This window comes from Poecilia formosa, unplaced genomic scaffold, assembly GCF_000485575.1.
Source record: "Poecilia formosa unplaced genomic scaffold, Poecilia_formosa-5.1.2 Scaffold44, whole genome shotgun sequence".
Classification (NCBI taxonomy): Eukaryota; Metazoa; Chordata; class Actinopteri; order Cyprinodontiformes; family Poeciliidae; genus Poecilia; species Poecilia formosa.
In genome coordinates this window covers 2,539,873-2,558,008 of record NW_006799983.1, presented here as the reverse complement: position 1 = coordinate 2,558,008, position 18,136 = coordinate 2,539,873, and the positions used below count along the sequence as shown (strand labels likewise).

Genomic DNA, 18,136 nt, shown 5'->3' with positions numbered 1-18,136 from the left:
CGGTCTCAAAGCAGTACTGCAACTCCGATGGCGGGAGTCGGAAACAAATAACAGGCGCCATAATCGCTTGTCTGGACTCTTTTTTGATATGCGTCTTTCTGTTTATATAAAATTATAAAGTCTAAATGAACGTATTTCAGTCACAACTAAGGGTAACCACAAGTTCCAGGTAATTTTTTTCTCACCAGTGTTGCTACTACTAAAACTATTGAGTCAAGTGGCATTAAAATTATGTTTTGTGAAAACAGCGGCATCCACTGGCGACAGCCATTTTTAATACTAAGGGATGCTCATCATTTTCGTACCCGGTTTATATCCACCCTCGAGATCGGCGATGTGAAGCGTAAACAAAGTTGTCTATAAACTATAAGAAAAGGGAAATACTGTCTCAGATTATCAATATGTTGAAACCATGTTTTAAGTGGCAAGTTGGCGTCATTCAAGTATACAAATAATTTTAATTAATCGTTTTAGTAGTTTATATTTGCCAAACTTTAACAATAATAGAATGACACACAAGTCAACTAAATCTGCAAACCAAAATAAAACACAACTCATAAAACCCTATGTATGTATTTCTGTATTCATTATAATGAGTAATCTGTAAGCTATTTTGTTTGGTTAAATTATTTTAAAGAAGAATGAGACACTTGAATCTTGTTTCCCGGGTAAAAGGAATGAAACGCCCCCGGGTTATTCCCCGGCTGACTGTTATTGAATGCATCCAATGACGTGATTTGTCATGTACTTTATGGAATGCATATTTTGCATTTGTGGTAATAACCTTTTTTAAAACATATGCTCTTTGTTTTAGAAGAACCCATTTAGGAGGGGTTCTCAATTGTTCACTGACGATGTTTTTCCACTTCCAGTGACGGACATATTTGTCACTGTAGTTTTCATTGAGTGTTTTAGTGGCCTCTTGGTCCCTTACACGCTGAGCAACGAAAGGAAAGAAAAGAAAGGCGAGACCAGCTTTTATTTTGAAGTCACTATTTTACAGCCATTCCAGACATGCACCCAAGAAGTTGTCATTTCCGACGTAGCTACTTCCACCACTTGGAGTGCTGTTGGGGACCAAAACCTTGAATGTCTGCACTCCAGTGGATATGGCTGTAGCATGTTTTCACCTTCGAGCCTGTCTCCTGTGACTCCCCGATCTCTCGTTAGCTGTTCTAGCAGCTAATGAGAGCAGTCGGTGGCAGTAGCTCGGCTAAGGTATGCCTCGGAAAAAGAAAAACGGCCAGAGCCCAGCCAGGCAGCCCAACGGGCCACCCGAGGGAGGACGACCCGCGGGCTACCCACCACCTCAGAGATATGACTTCCACCAGAGCAGCGCCGAAAAGGAGAACATCCTTAAAAGAATGCAAGAGATGTTTTCACATCTGGACCCAGAGGTTATACACATCGTGCTCTCTGAGTGCGACTTTAAAGGTACTAAAAACACACGGAAACTTCGCTGTCCGACCTGCTGGTTCAGGTTGTAACTGGGCTAACCAGTTAGCTTGCCGATTAAGACTTAAGTAGTAGTAGTGGTAGGTTGAAGCGTACAAACACAACATTACTAACTGGTCCTTTCTCATGATAGTACAAGGTCAGTGATGTAATAAATTACAGCCTAAACTCCAGCTGCAGTAAGTTCATTAAACCCATGCTCCCTCTTCCACCTGTTGCCACTAGAAGCTACATAAATACTACCGCGTCACTAGAATATGAATGCCGCATCTTGACAGTCCGCCAAAAGCAATATTTAGTGTTTATTAAGCAGAATTTACTTGTAAATATTATGCCCAAGGTCTTATGGGGGCTTGGGCATCATTCTGTTTGGGATCTTCAGACCATTGACTATTAAGTATAACAACAAGAACACAGAACTCTGTTTAACGTTGTCTATTCTTGATCGTTGTGGACTGTACATTTAACTAGAGACAAACATCAGAATTTTGTGGCAAATTTCTGTTTTCTATAAAATGTAAACACTTTGATACTGATCTGAGCCATTTAAATTTTATTTTTCTTTCTTAGGCATAGGTATTCCAGGTAAAGACAAGATGGACTTGAACATTTTTACACAATATTTTGTGACATAGCAATCATAACACATTATTAATACTATAAACAGGACACTGACTCTTCTTAACATAATAAAAACCTGTAGAGCAAAGAGAGGTGGTGTGGTGGAGGTTAATTAACAGATTGGAAGAGCTGATAATTTAATTTCTGACCAGCAAGTCAATGATCAGGGCAAAGTTTACCTGCATTTAACACAACTTGTTTGTTTTTTTTAATTAAAAGCAACAGGAAATCCTTATATCCTATGTAGAATCAAATGTAATTCTTTTGTCACTGCAAAGTGACTGCACTTTACAGTTTTATCTAATCAGTAGCACTCAGGATGAAAGGTTTAGGAAGGCAATTGGTTGAAATAAATTGCAGCAATAAGGTTATTCTCTAACATACTAATTTGGTAGCATTTGCGTTTGGTGTACAGTGTTTCCAAATAAATTGGGTAGAGTTGGGAATAAGAGCACAAGTTTTATTGTTTGTGTTATTTAGCAACTGGAGTCAACATTTACTCCTTCACTAATATTTGTATCCGCGTCTGCCTTAGTCGAAAATGCAATGGACTCTCTGCTGGAGCTGTCTGATGCAGCTGAAGGCGTGACCCCACAACCTCCTCCTGTCTCTGGCTTCGAGCGCACTGCTGCAGCGTTGCTCAGCCCGCATCATTTTTCCCAACCGAATCACGATGGACATCCCTTTGGTGGGACGGCACATCACTCCTCCTCCCCTCCGTCTGCAAACCTGCTGACGGAGGACCTGGACCTGCTCATCGATCGAGAGCTGGAGACGCTAACTGAGCAGCGAGATGTCAAGGACGAGGCGCCTGGCAACGTGTCATCGTCTCTCCCTTTATTCCCTCCTCCTCCTCTTCCTCAGCAGGCGCTCCCTGAGCTGCTTCAGAGCAGCGTGGAAGCTGCATCCAAGGAGCGCTTTCCCACCCAGCCGTCCCTGTCGGGCGGACAGGTGGAGGATCGGTCTGGAGTTTCCTCTCCCCTGAACCAGCTCAGCACATGGGGAGATGAAGTCCTGGAGACACTGCAGGACGTGCTGGATTTTACACACCTGACAACAGAAAGCTCTACAGACAAGTCTAAGCCCCCTTTGGACCTAGCAGCGTCGGGACGTCCCTCTGCTTTCCAGGTGTATAAAAAGCAGGAAACGCCTAAGACTGCTCCAGAATGGACCGCACCCACGTACTCGGATTCATTAGCCACCGGAGCAAGATCCAAAGCGAGTTTACTAAATAGCAACCCACATGGCTATGGGTCATCATCCTGGAATTTGGGTGCACCAGCGTTCTGCCCTCAGGTCCAAGGAAGCCAGAGGCCGGCCTTTATCACCCCCGTGGCTCAGGGACCCTCCTGTTGGCTCAGCCCTTCCAGACTTGCCTCCCCTTGGCTGAACACGGGCCCCATCAGTCAGTCACCTCTCAAACCTTCTGCTGTCCCCAAGTCTTGGGCCCTTCCAGCCCCTACTCTCCACAGCAGGCTGCAGTTGCAAGGAAAGGTGCTTGTGCTGCTTCGTGGTGCTCCAGGCTCTGGCAAGTCGACCCTGGCAAGGTAAACATGCTGTGATACTCTGACTGTAGTCACTGTAGTTGTATGTGTGTGTGTGTTTTTTTTGTAATTACTGCTATTGACCCAGAGCTATTAACTAAAACTATGACAGTGTATTGTCTTGCCTCTTGTGCTCTGTACCAATAAATCAGATTCTCACATTATAACATAAGTTAAACATAGATTCCTTGCTTTTTTGGCACCTCAGATGAGAATTTTAGAAAATGACAGATTTATTTATTTTAACCTACAAGTTCCCTTGCTATCAGCGGACATAAAGCTGATTTTCTTCACCTCTGTTCTTCTGGCTTTCTGGAACAAAACCTGTTCTTCAGAAAACTCAGTGGAAAAACTGGTGACAAGAAGAAAACTATCTTCTAGAACCATCAGGGCTCAAGCAGGGACAATTATTCAGTCAGACATAACCTACAGGCAGAGCAATGTAGTGAGACAATCCAGGAATTTACTGACTCAAGCGTTCGATGACCTCACCTCGTATACCTTCTTGAGTATGTAAGGTTACATTAGCTGGTATAAAAGGTTACCTTAACCATTCTTTTTGCTGACCCGGAAATGAGCAAATAATTAAAGAAAAAAACATTTTATAGCATAAAATGCAATATGACAGCTTCAGCTGAGGCAAAGGATGTATCTAAGCTAAACAAATACTTCTCACATCAACATGTGGAAAGTCCAGTCCTTTCTGCTTGGTTTTAACATCAATGCATTGTAGGGCTAATCTGTATAATTTTTGGATTAACTGATTTAATAATTGGGCAGTAAAAATTGCTTAACAGGAGATTTTTTTCAGACAATTTAAGCCTGAAGCTGAAACTATGAAGTTCTGGGTAGAACATATTTGCAGACAAATATAGTAAACTTAAAATGTATATATCTTTTGTACAGTTTTGGCTTTTGCTGAACCCCTGTCTGAACCCAGAAGTGACTAAGATTGATATTATCAGCAAAACACACACCAGCTTAGCTGCTTACTTGGACTGGTGAATTGGTGAATTTCTGCTGCAGGAGTCACTTGAATGTTGCATCAGCCATGGCTACGTGCGTCTTTGCAGGGCCTTGTTGGAGCATAACCCGGGCGGAGTCGTTCTTACCACTGATGACTTTTTCAGCCGTGGTGGAAGGTACCAGTTTGACCCCATGGTCCTGGGGGAGGCCCACGAGTGGAACCACAAACGAGGTCAACATTCACATGCACATTAATATAAAGTACAACACTTTGTACGTCTTTTGATTGAATGTGAGCTGTTTTTTTTAATTTTTTTATTTTTTTAATTTTTTGGTTTGGGGTTTTTTACCCTAGTTTCTATTTTTCCTGTTTTGCAAATGGAAATTGTGTTTCACAGCCAGGGAGAGTTTTGAGCGTGGCATCAACCCCATCATCATTGATAACACCAACATGCAGGGATGGGAGATGAAACCCTACGTCGTTCAGGTCAGTTAGTTTGCAAAGAAGCTGTTCTTTTAATCACAAACAGTCACTGCATTGTGACAAAGAGGTTACGCAAGGTGGGAGAGTTGATTATAACAAAAGCTTATAAATAATGGATTACTTACAACTGTGTCATAAACGTCAGATAATCAGCAGTGTGCTGTCTGCTTTAGGCGCTGAAACACGGCTATAAGGTGTTGTTCAAAGAGCCGGACACTTGGTGGAAATCCAAGCCCAGAGAGCTGGAGAGGTAAGAGACAGACGTCTGTCATTTAGAACAATGTCAGGGTTTCCTTCAGTGTATTATAAGCCTGGTGGGACACCAGGCTTTACTTGTGCCCCCACCAGGCTTGGCATTGTTAATTTATTAAGTCTTTTTTTTTTTTTTTTTTAATGATTGCCTTTTTTAAACTTTTTAGTTGGTGTTTAGGTATTAATCCTCAAGTCTTCCTAAAATGCATAACCATCAAATGATATTTTCAAATTTCCTGTCAACTTTAAAAAAAAATTTAACTCAAAATCATGGCGGGAGGCTAGATGACTGACCTAGCTCTGAGCTTCAGGCTTAGAAAGTTTTCTGGGGGAAACACTGAATGTTCTGTAATTTTGCTATCTGTGTGTGTGTTAATTTGCAGGCGTACCACCCATAACGTACCTGCTGAAACAATTCGCCGGATGCTGAATGGATACGAGCGCTTTGTCACGGTTCAGTCAATTATGAGCTCACACATGCCTGAGTTTAAACCGGCTCTTCTGCAGGAGAACTGCCACTCACTGTGAGTAATTATTCAAAATGCTTCACTGTTTGGCTTGAAAGTAATGTGACGTTGAAGTTATATTCTTTCATTGTGGATTGGAACATGAGTAAATAACTTGTTAGTTGTTGTTTCCTCAGAATAATAAGGAACAAGTATTTTGACTTAAGATCTACTTTAGAAAAAAATCACTTTGCACTTATGTCACATTATAGCCACACATTTCAAGACATTTTATGTGACAAGCCTGTTCAATGTAGCATTGCAAAGTGAAAAGGAATTGATGGTTTTAAAAAGATTTAATTGAGCCCAGTCCTTCCTCTTTAGTTCTGGTTTTATGTCTTTTTGTAAGATGAGCACCCACTCCAGTCTTCCAGCATTGGAGTGGAGATGGTGTGTTCAAAATAAAGTGTAAAATTAGTTTTCTGTAAAACAAAGCTTTACATATAGACCTGATATGACATTTCGGTTTCCCATGTGTTTGCTTTGTTCCAATAAATGGCTTGTAGCCAAGCTGCAGGGAGGGTTTCTTATGGCTTTCTTTAAGCTCTGCCATTAAGTCCGAACTCAAATGCATGACAAATATTTTCCCTGTTGGCAAATTCTCCCACCGGAGCTGTGGATCTCCAGAGTCGCCATGGACCCCTTGGCTGCTTCTCTGACAATGGCTCTTCTTGTCCACGCTGTCAGTTTAGGACAGTCATGTCTTGGCAGGCTTATAGTTGGGCCATTCCCTCTTCATTTTCAGATAGGAACTGAGCTCTATGAGAAAGTTCAAGCTTTTGGTAATTTTCAAAACCAAATCCTGCTTTGAACTTCTCCACATCTGTTCTCTGACCTGTGTGCTATGTTCCTCAGTCTTTATGATTCTGTTTGTTCACTTGTGTTCTCTAAAATACCCTGAGGCCCTCATGGATCAGCTGGATTTATACTGAGATTAAATTACAGACATATGGACTTTATTTAATGACTAAGATTTATAAGGATAATTGGTCACACATTTATCCAGGATGACCAGAGTAAAAATGATGCAATACAAATGCACAACTTTTTTTCACAAATCATTGTGAAATAGTTTATTACATAAAGTCCCAATAAAATAGATTGAAAACAAATGTGAAAAAGCTTAAAGCTGCACTATGTATATTATGAACAATATGTTTTCTCACATATTTGTTAAAACTGTCATTATGTCTTAAAAGTACAGCTTAAGACACATTTTAAAAAAAAACTGAGCTCCTCTGCCTTCCTTCTGTGGTCCTATTGCCATTTGCAGAAATGCACAACTCGGTCAGAAATGACCATTCAGAGCCAGGAGGAGGACCTTCGCGCTGTCAATCATGCTCATGCATGCTGCTCACATCCTCCCTCTTGCTCTTTGCTACATTACAACTTCTTTCTGATAGCAGAGCCTGCTACGAATGCTCAGGATCATTAGCATGGCCATCGATGACAGCAGATAAACAATTTTCCTGGAACGTTAAGTTGTTTCCGCACCATATTTAGCACATTGAGCAGCAGGTAGAGGAGCATGAGTGTCAGCACTAAGACCTGCCTCTTGGCTCTGATTGGTTGCTTTCTGTAGATGGCACCGATGATGGTAGCACTGGGAGAAGGTGGAGGAGCTTGATTTTTTTTTTTTTTTTCACCGATTATTTTTCTCATATTGTGACATTATGATTTTAATAAATATGTAAAAAAACAACATCTAGTGTATAAAAGCTACAGACCGCAGCTTTAAGGATTAAGAAGACTAAAGACAGTTTCTTTTAAGCAGATAAATTGTGAATCTCATTTAATCTTTTTAAAACTTGCAGCATATTAATGTATGTTTGTGTTCATACATCAACAACATCCCATCCTATCTTTTTTTTGTCTGTTTTTCTGTAGGCTTGTCTCTGCGAACACGGCCTGTCCAGACCTGGTAGATCGGTCCAGACTGAATGAGGAATGTAAAAGTTCCCACCCTCAGCTTTATTCCTCTCTCCCCGACGTGTCGTCCATCAGTGGCTCCGATGACGCTGGAATGCCTGACGAAGCTTCTTGTGAATCCACCGAGTCGCTCGACCTCCAGCTGCTAGGAAAACAATCCAGCAGGCCAGATGCTTTTGATGCAGAGGATATTTATTCGGGTCAAGTGGATTCTGAACTGAACCCCAGTAAAAGAGAAGGGAGAATCCCAGATTGCATTGTGGAATCTGTGATGAATGAAGACCACTCTGATGAAGTTCCTGTGGCATTCTCTGAATCTATTGCACAAAGAGTGAAGAGGGACAGATCAAAAAGGTCTGGTTTTGACCAGGCAGAGGCTGCGGACCTCGTTAAAGATACCAACTCATCAGACAAGGACACTTCAACAGATGAGCAAGCAGAGGAGGAGACGGTGGTGGGGAAAGGAGAAGAGAAGAGGAACTCTGAGATGCTTCGTTTTGTTGGAGACTGGCCCTCTGAAGAGTCTCTTCAGCAGCGCCCGGTGAAGAGAGGAGAGAGGGGTACAGCGACACAAGGAAAGGAGATAGGCAATGATGAAAAATCAGAGATCGTAACATCAGGCCCGGATATAACTGAGTTCCAGAAGCTTCTTGACCTTATTCAGACCGGTGTGGTCACAGATCAGATGAGTTCATCCTGCTCTCTCTCTCCCAGCTCCGGCGAAGAGATTGAGAAACAGGATGAAGGTGGCAAGGTGGAAGAAGTTAACAAAACCGAAGAGAGGCAGCAAAACCGGAGCAAAGCTGGCTTACCTGACTGCGTCCTGGACTGGAAGGCAAACGACTCACGTAACAGCACAGACTGTTGCGAAGGAGTCGAGAGTGAAAACAAAGCAAATACCAACACAGAAAGGATCTCTGATTCTTCAGAAACTGGGAAAGAACTACTGGAGTCAACAGATGTATGCAGCGATCAAGTTGGAAACAAAGACGCAGATCTGAAAGAAAATTGCAGATCCCAGGGAGCCGAGTCGATTATGAAACACGTTAGTGAGGGTCCTGAAAGTCCGGCGCCTGAGTTATCTGCAGAAGCAGAAAGTTGTGGCAGCACTCAGGAGAAAAAGCAGCGACAGGGTCGGAGATCTGGGAAGCAGTGCAAGTTGGCCCTCACCTTCTCTCACAACTCTTCCATGAATGATTCAGACTGTTCAAACCCTGCAGCTGAAAATACGGACAACAAAAAAAGCACAAACTCTGATGCCAAAGCGATCAGTTCTGATCTGAAACCGGATCTGGACCTGCTCTCCCCGTCCTGCCCTGAGCTACCAACCGCCTTCGCTTCAGTAGAAACGAGCAGCTTCTCTCAGACGGAACCGCAGGACTTCGCTCTTCTCTGGCGTCTCAACCGTTGCCAAGGCTCTGATGGCGCCGTTGTGGTTGCCAGCGGACACTCCGGCGACGTCCGGGTGTTGGAAGGAAACTCTTCTCGTTTTGTGCCGTGGCTATCCTCCACGGCAGCTGCTGCAAACTCATCCAGCCTCATGGAGGTGCCGTACCGGGTGGTGCACGAGAAGGGCACCCAGCTGGAGGAGAAGGAGCTTGGGGTGACTCAGAATCGGCTGGAGAGCTTACGCATCCTCAGCCGCCATTTTAAACTAGTCAGTTTCGATACCTTAGAGGATCTGTATGACAAATGCAGCCAAGACTTGGAATGGACCACCAACCTCCTGCTGGACTCTGGAGAGAGGTTCTTCCGGGATGAAGATTGTGATGACATCCAACCGTCCAGCAGAGCTGAAGCTTTGAGTGAGGTTTCAGATACTGGTGAATGTCTGGAACCAGTAAGGGAGGGTGAGTCTAAAGGAGAACAAACTGGGGCTAAAGAAGCAGCACAGGAGTTGACACATGAGACAGAAAGGGCGTCAAACGAAGGTAACAAAAACACCAACATACCATTTGGAGGGAAATCGGTTTCAGCTATAGTCGATGAGCAATCAGAACCAGCTTCTGACCAAGAACCAGTTCCTCAGACAGAACCGCCCCCTCCTGAAGCAGTCGAACTAGAGCGCAGCTCAGACGCCGACCTCCTGGTCGCAGAAGCTGATTTCGAAGACGGAGCTTGGGGCGGGAGCGAAGACATCTTAAACTTTAAAACTGAAACCACCGACGATATCGCGAGCATGGATGAGATCAACCGGCTTCTGCAGGCTGAGCTGGAAGAGATGGAAAGAGAACAAAGTCAGAGGAAAGCAGAGAGGCAAAGCCAACATCTGAACATCCAAACCGTGGAGCTGAAACTCTCCACGGAGCTGGCACTGCAGCTAACGGAGCTGTTCGGCCCTGTCGGAGTAGACCCAGGTAATATACATGCAGGGAGCTCGTTCTGCTTACTCTCAGCTGAAATAACCGCAGGATAAGAATACCCGTGACATGCAAAAGCACTCATATCCCATGAAACATGTTGATAATAAAAATATGAAAAATGTGGTGTGCATTTGTACTCTGGTAAACATTCAAGAAGCTCATATTAACTCTGTAGGAGCTGCAGAGATCCACAGCTCAGGTAATAGAATCTGTTGGCAGGACAACTAATATCAGTGCACTCAACAAATTTGTCCCCCATTGAAGAGTGGCAAGAAGAAAGCGATTACTTAAACATGTGGAAGAAGTTTATCTGGTCAGTTGAGACCAAGACTGAACTTAAGACCTACATGTGAAACTGACACAGTGCAGCACCTGCAACTAGAGCTGCACAATATTTCAAATTGCAGTTGTCACTGTAGTATCAAAGGAAATGTAATCCGTTATTGTACGTGGAGTACTATCCGTTCACACTCTGCACGCCAAAACTAAAGTTTTCCATTTGGTTGGCTTATGACTGAGCAACCAGATGTGTAATTATCGTTGCTGAGATAAACCTCAAAAAATGGATTGAACTACAGAAAAGAGCCATATGTGTTGTTTCTAGCTGATAAAATCATAAATGCTTTCCTGATATCATTCAACTCGACCTTGAACACAGCATCCCTAAAGTGAAACATGCATATAGACGGAGTTACAGACAATGAAACCTAGTTGCTGTAAAATACTGGAAATTAGCTTCCTATCGGGTTCAGCGACCAAAACAAAAAGAGTTACAATTAAATGGTTTAGAGGAAACCATATTCATATGTTAGGATAGCCCAGTCAACACCCAGATCTAAATACCGTTGAGAATCTTTGAAATGTGATTTTCAGAGACACTCTACACCCAGTTTGACTGAGCAGGATCTACTTTGCAAAGATGAATGTCAAAAATATCAGTAAAAGGTGCACATTTACTGTGGTCAGTCAAAGTTTTAACTCGAGGGGAGATGAATGCAAATGCACACTTTTGTCATAGTTTTAATTCCATAATTATGAAAACCATGTATACTACAACTATGTGCAGCGTTCTGTGTATCTGCCACATTAAACCCCGTTGCATCTTATTGGTTGTCCTTTAGGCACGTGTTCAGCGGATGACTTTGCTGTGCTGATGGATCTCAATCTGGCTAAACTTCTCTACCAAAAGTGGAAAGAAACTATCCAGGTTAGATTAAATCTCACAGAAAAAAAAACAAAAAAAAAACACCAGCACTTCTGTCGAGGTCTACCATTGTGCATCTGTTTCCCTTTTAATAAATGTACTTTATTTTTCAGGAAAGACAAAGACAAGCAGCTCTGTCTTTCCAGCTGCTCGAGGAAAGTAAGTAGCAGAAAAATGCAATTATTTTAAAGCAGCAAACAAACTCCAAACACAAAAAAATGTACCTGCTAGCCTTCTGCAGGCTTAGTATAGTTTTTTTTTTATGGCTCTTAAATGTGGATTTTTTTAAATTGCTTATGTGTTCCACAAGAGCGGACACATCCGGGTAGTTCCCTGACGAGCAAAAATGGCGACATGCCACTGGCCGGCCAGCCAGACGCCAGCGCTCGGATCCCGTTTATGGATCACTGGAACGTCTCCCGTCCACACGTCTCTCTTAGAGACATCATCAAAGAGGAGCAAGCTCTGCAGGCGAACATGCAGAAGGTATCACAACACCACAAAGGCGTTTGTGACATGTGACCCTACGGTTGTTCCTTCTCGTTTCCATTAACTCTCTCTGGCCGCCTTTCTTTCAGACCAGACAGAGTCGCGTTGACCTCCACCGCCGGGATGGAGCTTCGTTGTTGAAAGAGAAGCAACTTTATGAACTTTTCCCCACAATCGACAAGCATTTTCTACAGGACATTTTCAGAGATCACAAGTATGAAAAGACTATGTTCATCCTGTTGTGCAATGGTAACATCATGTAAACTGTTGGCTCTTTCTCTTTAAAAGACATAGTCACTGTTCAGCTGCTTTTACTCTTTATGTTCCTTGCCATTTATTCTCATGTAGGTCTGCAACTGACAATTATTTTAGTAATCAAGTTTTACAATCATAGAGGACAAACAGCATTTCCGGTATTCCACCAAGCTACTGCTGTGTAACTGCTGTGAAGTCATGTGTTTTTTTTTTTATTTTTATGTTTTTTTATTTGCACAGTTACAGTCTGACCCAGACTGAGCTGTTTCTACGCTCTCTTCTCAACGAGGAGGAACCTGTGAAGACGGTTGTTGCAGTGGAAGCTCCTCGGTCGGACCAGCACAGAGCAGCCAGCAAGGAAAGGGAAAAGGTGCAAATTCCTTCTATTCAAAAGCTTTTTATGAGCATCTTTCCCTTTTTTTATTTTGATTTGGCTCTTTAGAGGCTTGTTAGAAAACAAACAAACCCCCTGAAGACAAAAATATACATTTATAGTTATTTGTCTTGGTTTAAGTTATTGAATTTCATTATAAGCTACTTTACACCTATTCATTCCTTAAATTATCCCATAAAAAGCCTCCCTTCTGTTTTTGCTTCATCCACACAGAAGCAGAAGCCGTTGGAGTCTGCTGTTTCCAACTATCAGGATACAGACGATCCAGAGTACGAAGACTTCAGGGCTGAGGCCAACCTTCAGAGGAGGCGCCAGCTTGAGAACTTTGCGAAGGCTGCAGAAGCTTTCAGGCAGGGCCGCAAAGAAGTGGCTTCGTTTTACGCACAGCAGGTAAACGAATATATATATATATATATATATATATATATATATATATATATATATATATATATATATATATCACAAATGAAAATGTTTGTAATCATTGAACTATCCACCTGAGAGTAACATTTTTATCCAGTTCCTGTTTCTTATCTGCTCTTGCCTTAGGGACACTTGCACGGCCAGCGGATGCGTGAGGCCAATCACAGAGCAGCGGTGCAGATATTTGAAAGAGTCAACTCGTCACTGCTGCCCAGAAACATCCTGGACCTTCATGGGCTGCATGTGAACGAGGCCTTAGAGCACCTGGCTCAGGTCCTGCAGGAAAAAACTGCAGGTTAGACCAGTGTTTTGAAAGCTTGGATGGGATTTCCAGCTGACAGTAGGAAGGAGTAGAAAGCGTGTGAATGATCTGAAATATTGCTTTTTTTTTCCTTTTAGGAAAAACCATTTTAGAAAAGTAAATTTTTGAAAATGTATCATGAAATTTTTACCTTTGAAATAGCACAAAGATTTCAGGAGTAGCAATCTGTACAAAAAGGTACCGAGAGAATTCGAATGATTTATTGCATTTGCATAAAATACGGTTATAAAAAGAATATTTTTAATCATTAAATCTTAATATTAAGTCCCTGCTCTACAGTTTCGACTACGCTGTGGTGCGAGCGTGCTCCTGTTAACTGCATCTTGTGTGTTTTCTTTCTCTTTGGCCTCTTTGTGAACAGAGTGCGAGCAGGGTCTGTGTCAACCTCAGCTCTCTGTCATCACAGGAAGAGGGAACCACAGCCAGGGGGGAGTGGCCCGCATCCGGCCCGCTGTCATAGACTACCTCACCAACAAGCACTACAGGTACGGATGCACTCACACGACACACACACACACACACACACACACACACACACACAAAATCACGCAAAAGGAAGAGAGACGTTAGTCTTCAACCATAGCTTCTCCCGTGTGTGTTTCTGTCAGGTTCAGCGAGCCAAAGCCAGGCCTCGTGTTGGTCTCTTTGAAGTGAAAAGACCCGCTTTCTGCTGCTGCGAACCAGAACTCTCTTCATCTCTCGCTCTCGTTTTTCAGTGCCGCAGTTTATATAGTGGGTAAAAGCTCAGTAAATATTTGTATTCCTTTGATACAAATACCCCTCTTCGTCAGTCCTGCACCTACTAAAAAGACAAAACGTCATATATTTACTGAAAATACTTTTAATCCTTGTCACCTTATGTGAAGGGACTCCATTGTTGTTGAACAGAAATAAGTTATTTGTCAGTAAAATGGTTTACATTTTACTGACAAATTTTACTGACATTACATTTACATTTTATTATAACATTTTTCTATGGTGTATTTTCTACCTCCTTATATGTTTTAGATGATCGGATTTTGAAGTTTTCAGACTCCACGGAGTCGTGTTTGAACTCTACTGTTCATGTTTTGCCCATCTTTAAATCAGCTATGATGCTTTGTGCATAATGGAGGCTTCCCTTGCAGTGTTGATGCAACACGTTTTTGAGACACAGTTAATGCCTTAAACTTTATGTCCTTTTACATGGTTTTTACAAAGTCGGCGGCTTTAAAGAAGACAGAGCTCTTCCTCTTGATTACAGTCTTACAGACGCCACATGCTGTGTTTTAAGCTTCACAGATCCGGCTCTACGAAACAGATTGAGCAATCTCTGCTGTTGCTTCTGAAGGCAGCTGCCTCCTTAACAGAACGTTTTTATATTTGTGAGAAAGGTTAGCTTGCTAACACTCAATCTCAGGTGACCCGGTGTGTCGGCCGTTTCCAGCTCATTCCTTGTAGTTTTTAAAATGTCTTTTGCCAAATGTCATACCAGCTGTCTTCCAGAGGATGCTATTTTTAGTTTTCAAAAGTTAAATTGCCTTCTTATTTTTCTAAAAGCAGTTCACTTTGGTGTTTGTATATATATATTACTGTAAGCACACTAAATCTAAAGAAGAATGTATTTTTTAGCCAATGTGTCTATAAAATTTTACAGAGCATGATGTTTGTGAAATAAATCTATTTGTTTAAATGTACTTGTATGTGTTTTCATTTCTGGACGTGTTCGATTGAATTCTTCTTTCAGAGGGTTTCTGTTAAGCAACAGGGCCTTCCACAATTATCGGCACCCCTTGTAAAGATGTGAAATCTTTTACTGCAGTTTGTCACACAAAGTGCAAAAATCGTTAGTCCCATAGGTGTTGGTGGTGCTACCAAATCACTTAAATTACATGTAGTAAATTACTTATTATTTATAAGTACAATGTGACACAGACCCTCTATCCAAGCTGCTCTTTAAAACAGGAAAGACGAGGAAACATGCAATGGTGAAATTCCACTGAAAATATCAAATAAAAATTCACTTAGGCTTAAAAAGTCAAGGCAAAAAAATATTTAAATTTTTTTTTTACCCATGCCAGTCTTGTTGGCTTGGGTACATTTTGTTATTGGCACTCCAAACAAAAAATACCACTGAAGCATTTATAATGTATATATTGTTTTAATCATTGAATTCCTGTTTCCCCTTGGTGTAAGTATAACACAAAGCCAATTTGTCTACTTTTCTAAATGCGAAAGGCAAGAGAACATGCAGCACAGTAGTCTCACACTAAAAGTAGATTTAAAAAAATAATCTTTATCTTAGTTTTGCTTCCAATGGCATGAAGATCACACGTTAAAAGTTTACAAAACAAAACCCATGCCACTACCATAGGAACCCCTAATTATTATACATGTAACACATGCTTTTCAGTTTGCCTGGATTAAAAATATTGGGTGAAATGGAGGCCCATTTCCCTTAACTACTTTTTAAGACGGGAAAGACGAGAGAAGATGTCAATGGAGTTGGACTGAAAAAGGCTACAATTAAACAGTTACAAAGTTACAGCAAAAGTTAACATTTGCAAAGGTTGTGACAGGCAAAGTTGATTGAGCATCCATGTTAATCTTGGCACCATGCAAGATGTTAAGCACAAAATGAATATACCTCCACAAGGTCACAGTTTGAGATCTTCAGCAAAAAGAGTGACATTATGGAGTCACCAGGTTACTTTAAATCCTTTTTTTATTTTTTGACTTGGCTTAATACAAACCTTTCAATTTGCAAAGTACATTATTAAAGTTCTACATTGAGGTATGTAATTTAAAATGTGACAGATGTCAGGAAAACTGAGGATAGCAAAGACATCTCATTGTGTGCTGCAAGAGCATTATAGCGACTACTGCATGAACTCACAGGAAAATGACACTTCCTAGTGATTTTAACTTGTACATGTAATGTTCACGGTTACTTTTCATACACACTTTAAGTAAAAGTGTTAATTAACTTTAGGACTTGATATTCGGCTATAATATAAATACAGCGCTCTTTGTGAAGTACCTCAATAATCCAGTAGATGACAGTAATTCACCTTTACACAAACAACAGTAAAGTAACAAATTTAGCAATTTTGTAAATCAGTTTTCTTTTACTTCAATGACAGTTTCACAATCTAATTGTGCTGCAACTTGTCTCCCTCTTTGAAACATATAACTGAGACGAACAATATTAAGGAGAGGAAAAACGGCACCCAGAAATGCATTTTCAGTCCTGTTTTGATTGTTTTCTGGACCTTTTACACATAGCACAGCTACTTAGATGCACCAAGTCTATATTACTGGAACAACAAACTATTTATTATGTAGCATTAAAAGGTTGGATGCCGTTTATAGAATATAATTTGACATGACAGTGCTTCCCCCCCCCAGTAGTTTACAGCTTCTTCCACTATTAAAATTTACCGCTGGCATTAATAGACGCAGTTTGACCACTAACACTCAGATGGAAACACAGAAGTGGCCTGAAATCAGTAACTCAAACATTTGTTTTTTTTGTTTTTTTACTTTTCTTCACTCACTTTTTCCCCTGGTAAATCAGATATTTTTAAAGTAGGCTTCCTAACACCTGTAAAGTGTGACTCATTGAAGATCCCCATCTGAAATGGAAAATAAGGTGGTTTTATTGTAGACTCAAGTCCTCTAGTTTCTCTTATTTATTATATGCTTGCATGCTGGAATAATGAAGACATTTTATTGGAGTCTTAGCCACAACATATTAAATCCCAGAGAAAGAGAAGGAATGCCGTTCCTTTCAAAACTAGGCGATCATGAAAATAGTTTTTATTCCTGCTTAGTTTGTCAGCTCTTGTCTTTATTTATCCTTCAGATATACTCAGAAAGTTTGATGTTTTAGTCTACATGACAAAAAAGAGCAAAGTTGTTTTTGTTTTTTTTTAAAGTTTCATAGAGAAGTGGATCAATGAGATGAGAACACAGGTACGAATACATGTTTGTGTTTGAGTTACTGCTTGAGCGGTTATTGCTATGAGTTTGAGCTGATCCTTTTACCGCCCCACACACAACCAAAGACACACCCAGCCCCCAACAAAACTCATTCTGCAAAAAAACTTTTCCATTCTGTGACTTGGTGGGAACACTAAAATCTAAAACTATTGAGCTGTCAAAATGTAATCTAATGTCTAATCATCTGCTCTTAAACTTTTAAAAACATGTATTGCTTTAGTACCTATCACGTTTTTCAAGTATTTCACCATTACGACAGGTATTGTATTTGCAAACAGCTCTGCAGCTTGACTTGAGTTTTTCAGTTTGTTTTGTTGTATCAAAAAAGAAAAAAGAAAAAGTGAAACAAAATCAGTCTAACTGCACTGAAAGACACAGCTCAATTAACTAGTTAGTCTCAGAAATTGTTATTTGTTAGTTTTTATTTAAAAACATTAACAGGACACTTCTTGCTTTCTTGCTGGGAAAGTGAAAGGTTTCAAACCAACACAGGCTCAAAATCCAATATGGCTGCCAGCTTAGTGGCAGCTGCAGTAAAAACAGGAGATTTCCTTGAAGTTGTGATGATTTGTGTTCAGTCTTTTTTAGACACAAAATTATGCAACCATCTTTAGGAAACATGTTGCTACTGTGTGTGTGAAAGTGAAGCATATCAGACACAGACACATTGTACTGCTAATAGTAGTTTGTCTGGTCACTGAGAATTTTTCTGGTCTGGGTTAAAGATCAGTTCCAGTTTAAGGTGCCAATCATGGAGATAAATGTAGCACAGTTGGTTGTTTTGGGTTCACTGTAATTTGCTTCACTTCATACTGGAAGTGATTAGTAGCTTTACAATACAGCATATGTATCTTGTAAATACTACCAAAATTTCTTCTGAGTACAACTAAAGGCTACTGATGTACCAACAGCAGCACATGTACCACAGTTTAAGAACCATTGATCTCA

General features: G+C 41.0%; 1 protein-coding gene and 1 long non-coding RNA gene across 2 annotated transcripts in view; one reads left to right on the top strand and one right to left on the bottom strand.

The window, feature by feature from the left end:
- The first annotated feature begins 1,007 nt into the window (after window positions 1–1,007).
- Window positions 1,008–14,883, top strand: n4bp2 (NEDD4 binding protein 2). The gene is made up of 16 exons (XM_007551915.2): window positions 1,008–1,434; window positions 2,612–3,623; window positions 4,694–4,818; window positions 4,985–5,073; window positions 5,244–5,320; window positions 5,706–5,846; window positions 7,716–10,114; window positions 11,242–11,327; window positions 11,438–11,483; window positions 11,635–11,810; window positions 11,903–12,027; window positions 12,309–12,438; window positions 12,676–12,852; window positions 13,012–13,180; window positions 13,569–13,692; window positions 13,816–14,883. Exons 1-16 carry the CDS (start codon window positions 1,221–1,223, stop codon window positions 13,859–13,861), a joined length of 5,136 nt encoding a protein of 1,711 aa, XP_007551977.1. The 5' UTR covers window positions 1,008–1,220; the 3' UTR covers window positions 13,862–14,883.
- LOC107836210 (uncharacterized) overlaps window positions 9,880–18,136 on the bottom strand; it is a 14,511-nt gene continuing 6,254 nt past the window's right edge. The window contains exons 3-4 of the long non-coding RNA XR_001662077.1: window positions 16,744–16,821; window positions 9,880–9,969 (exon numbers count right to left, since the gene is read on the bottom strand). This is a non-coding gene — a long non-coding RNA (uncharacterized LOC107836210). The remainder of the gene's footprint in view (window positions 9,970–16,743; window positions 16,822–18,136) is intronic.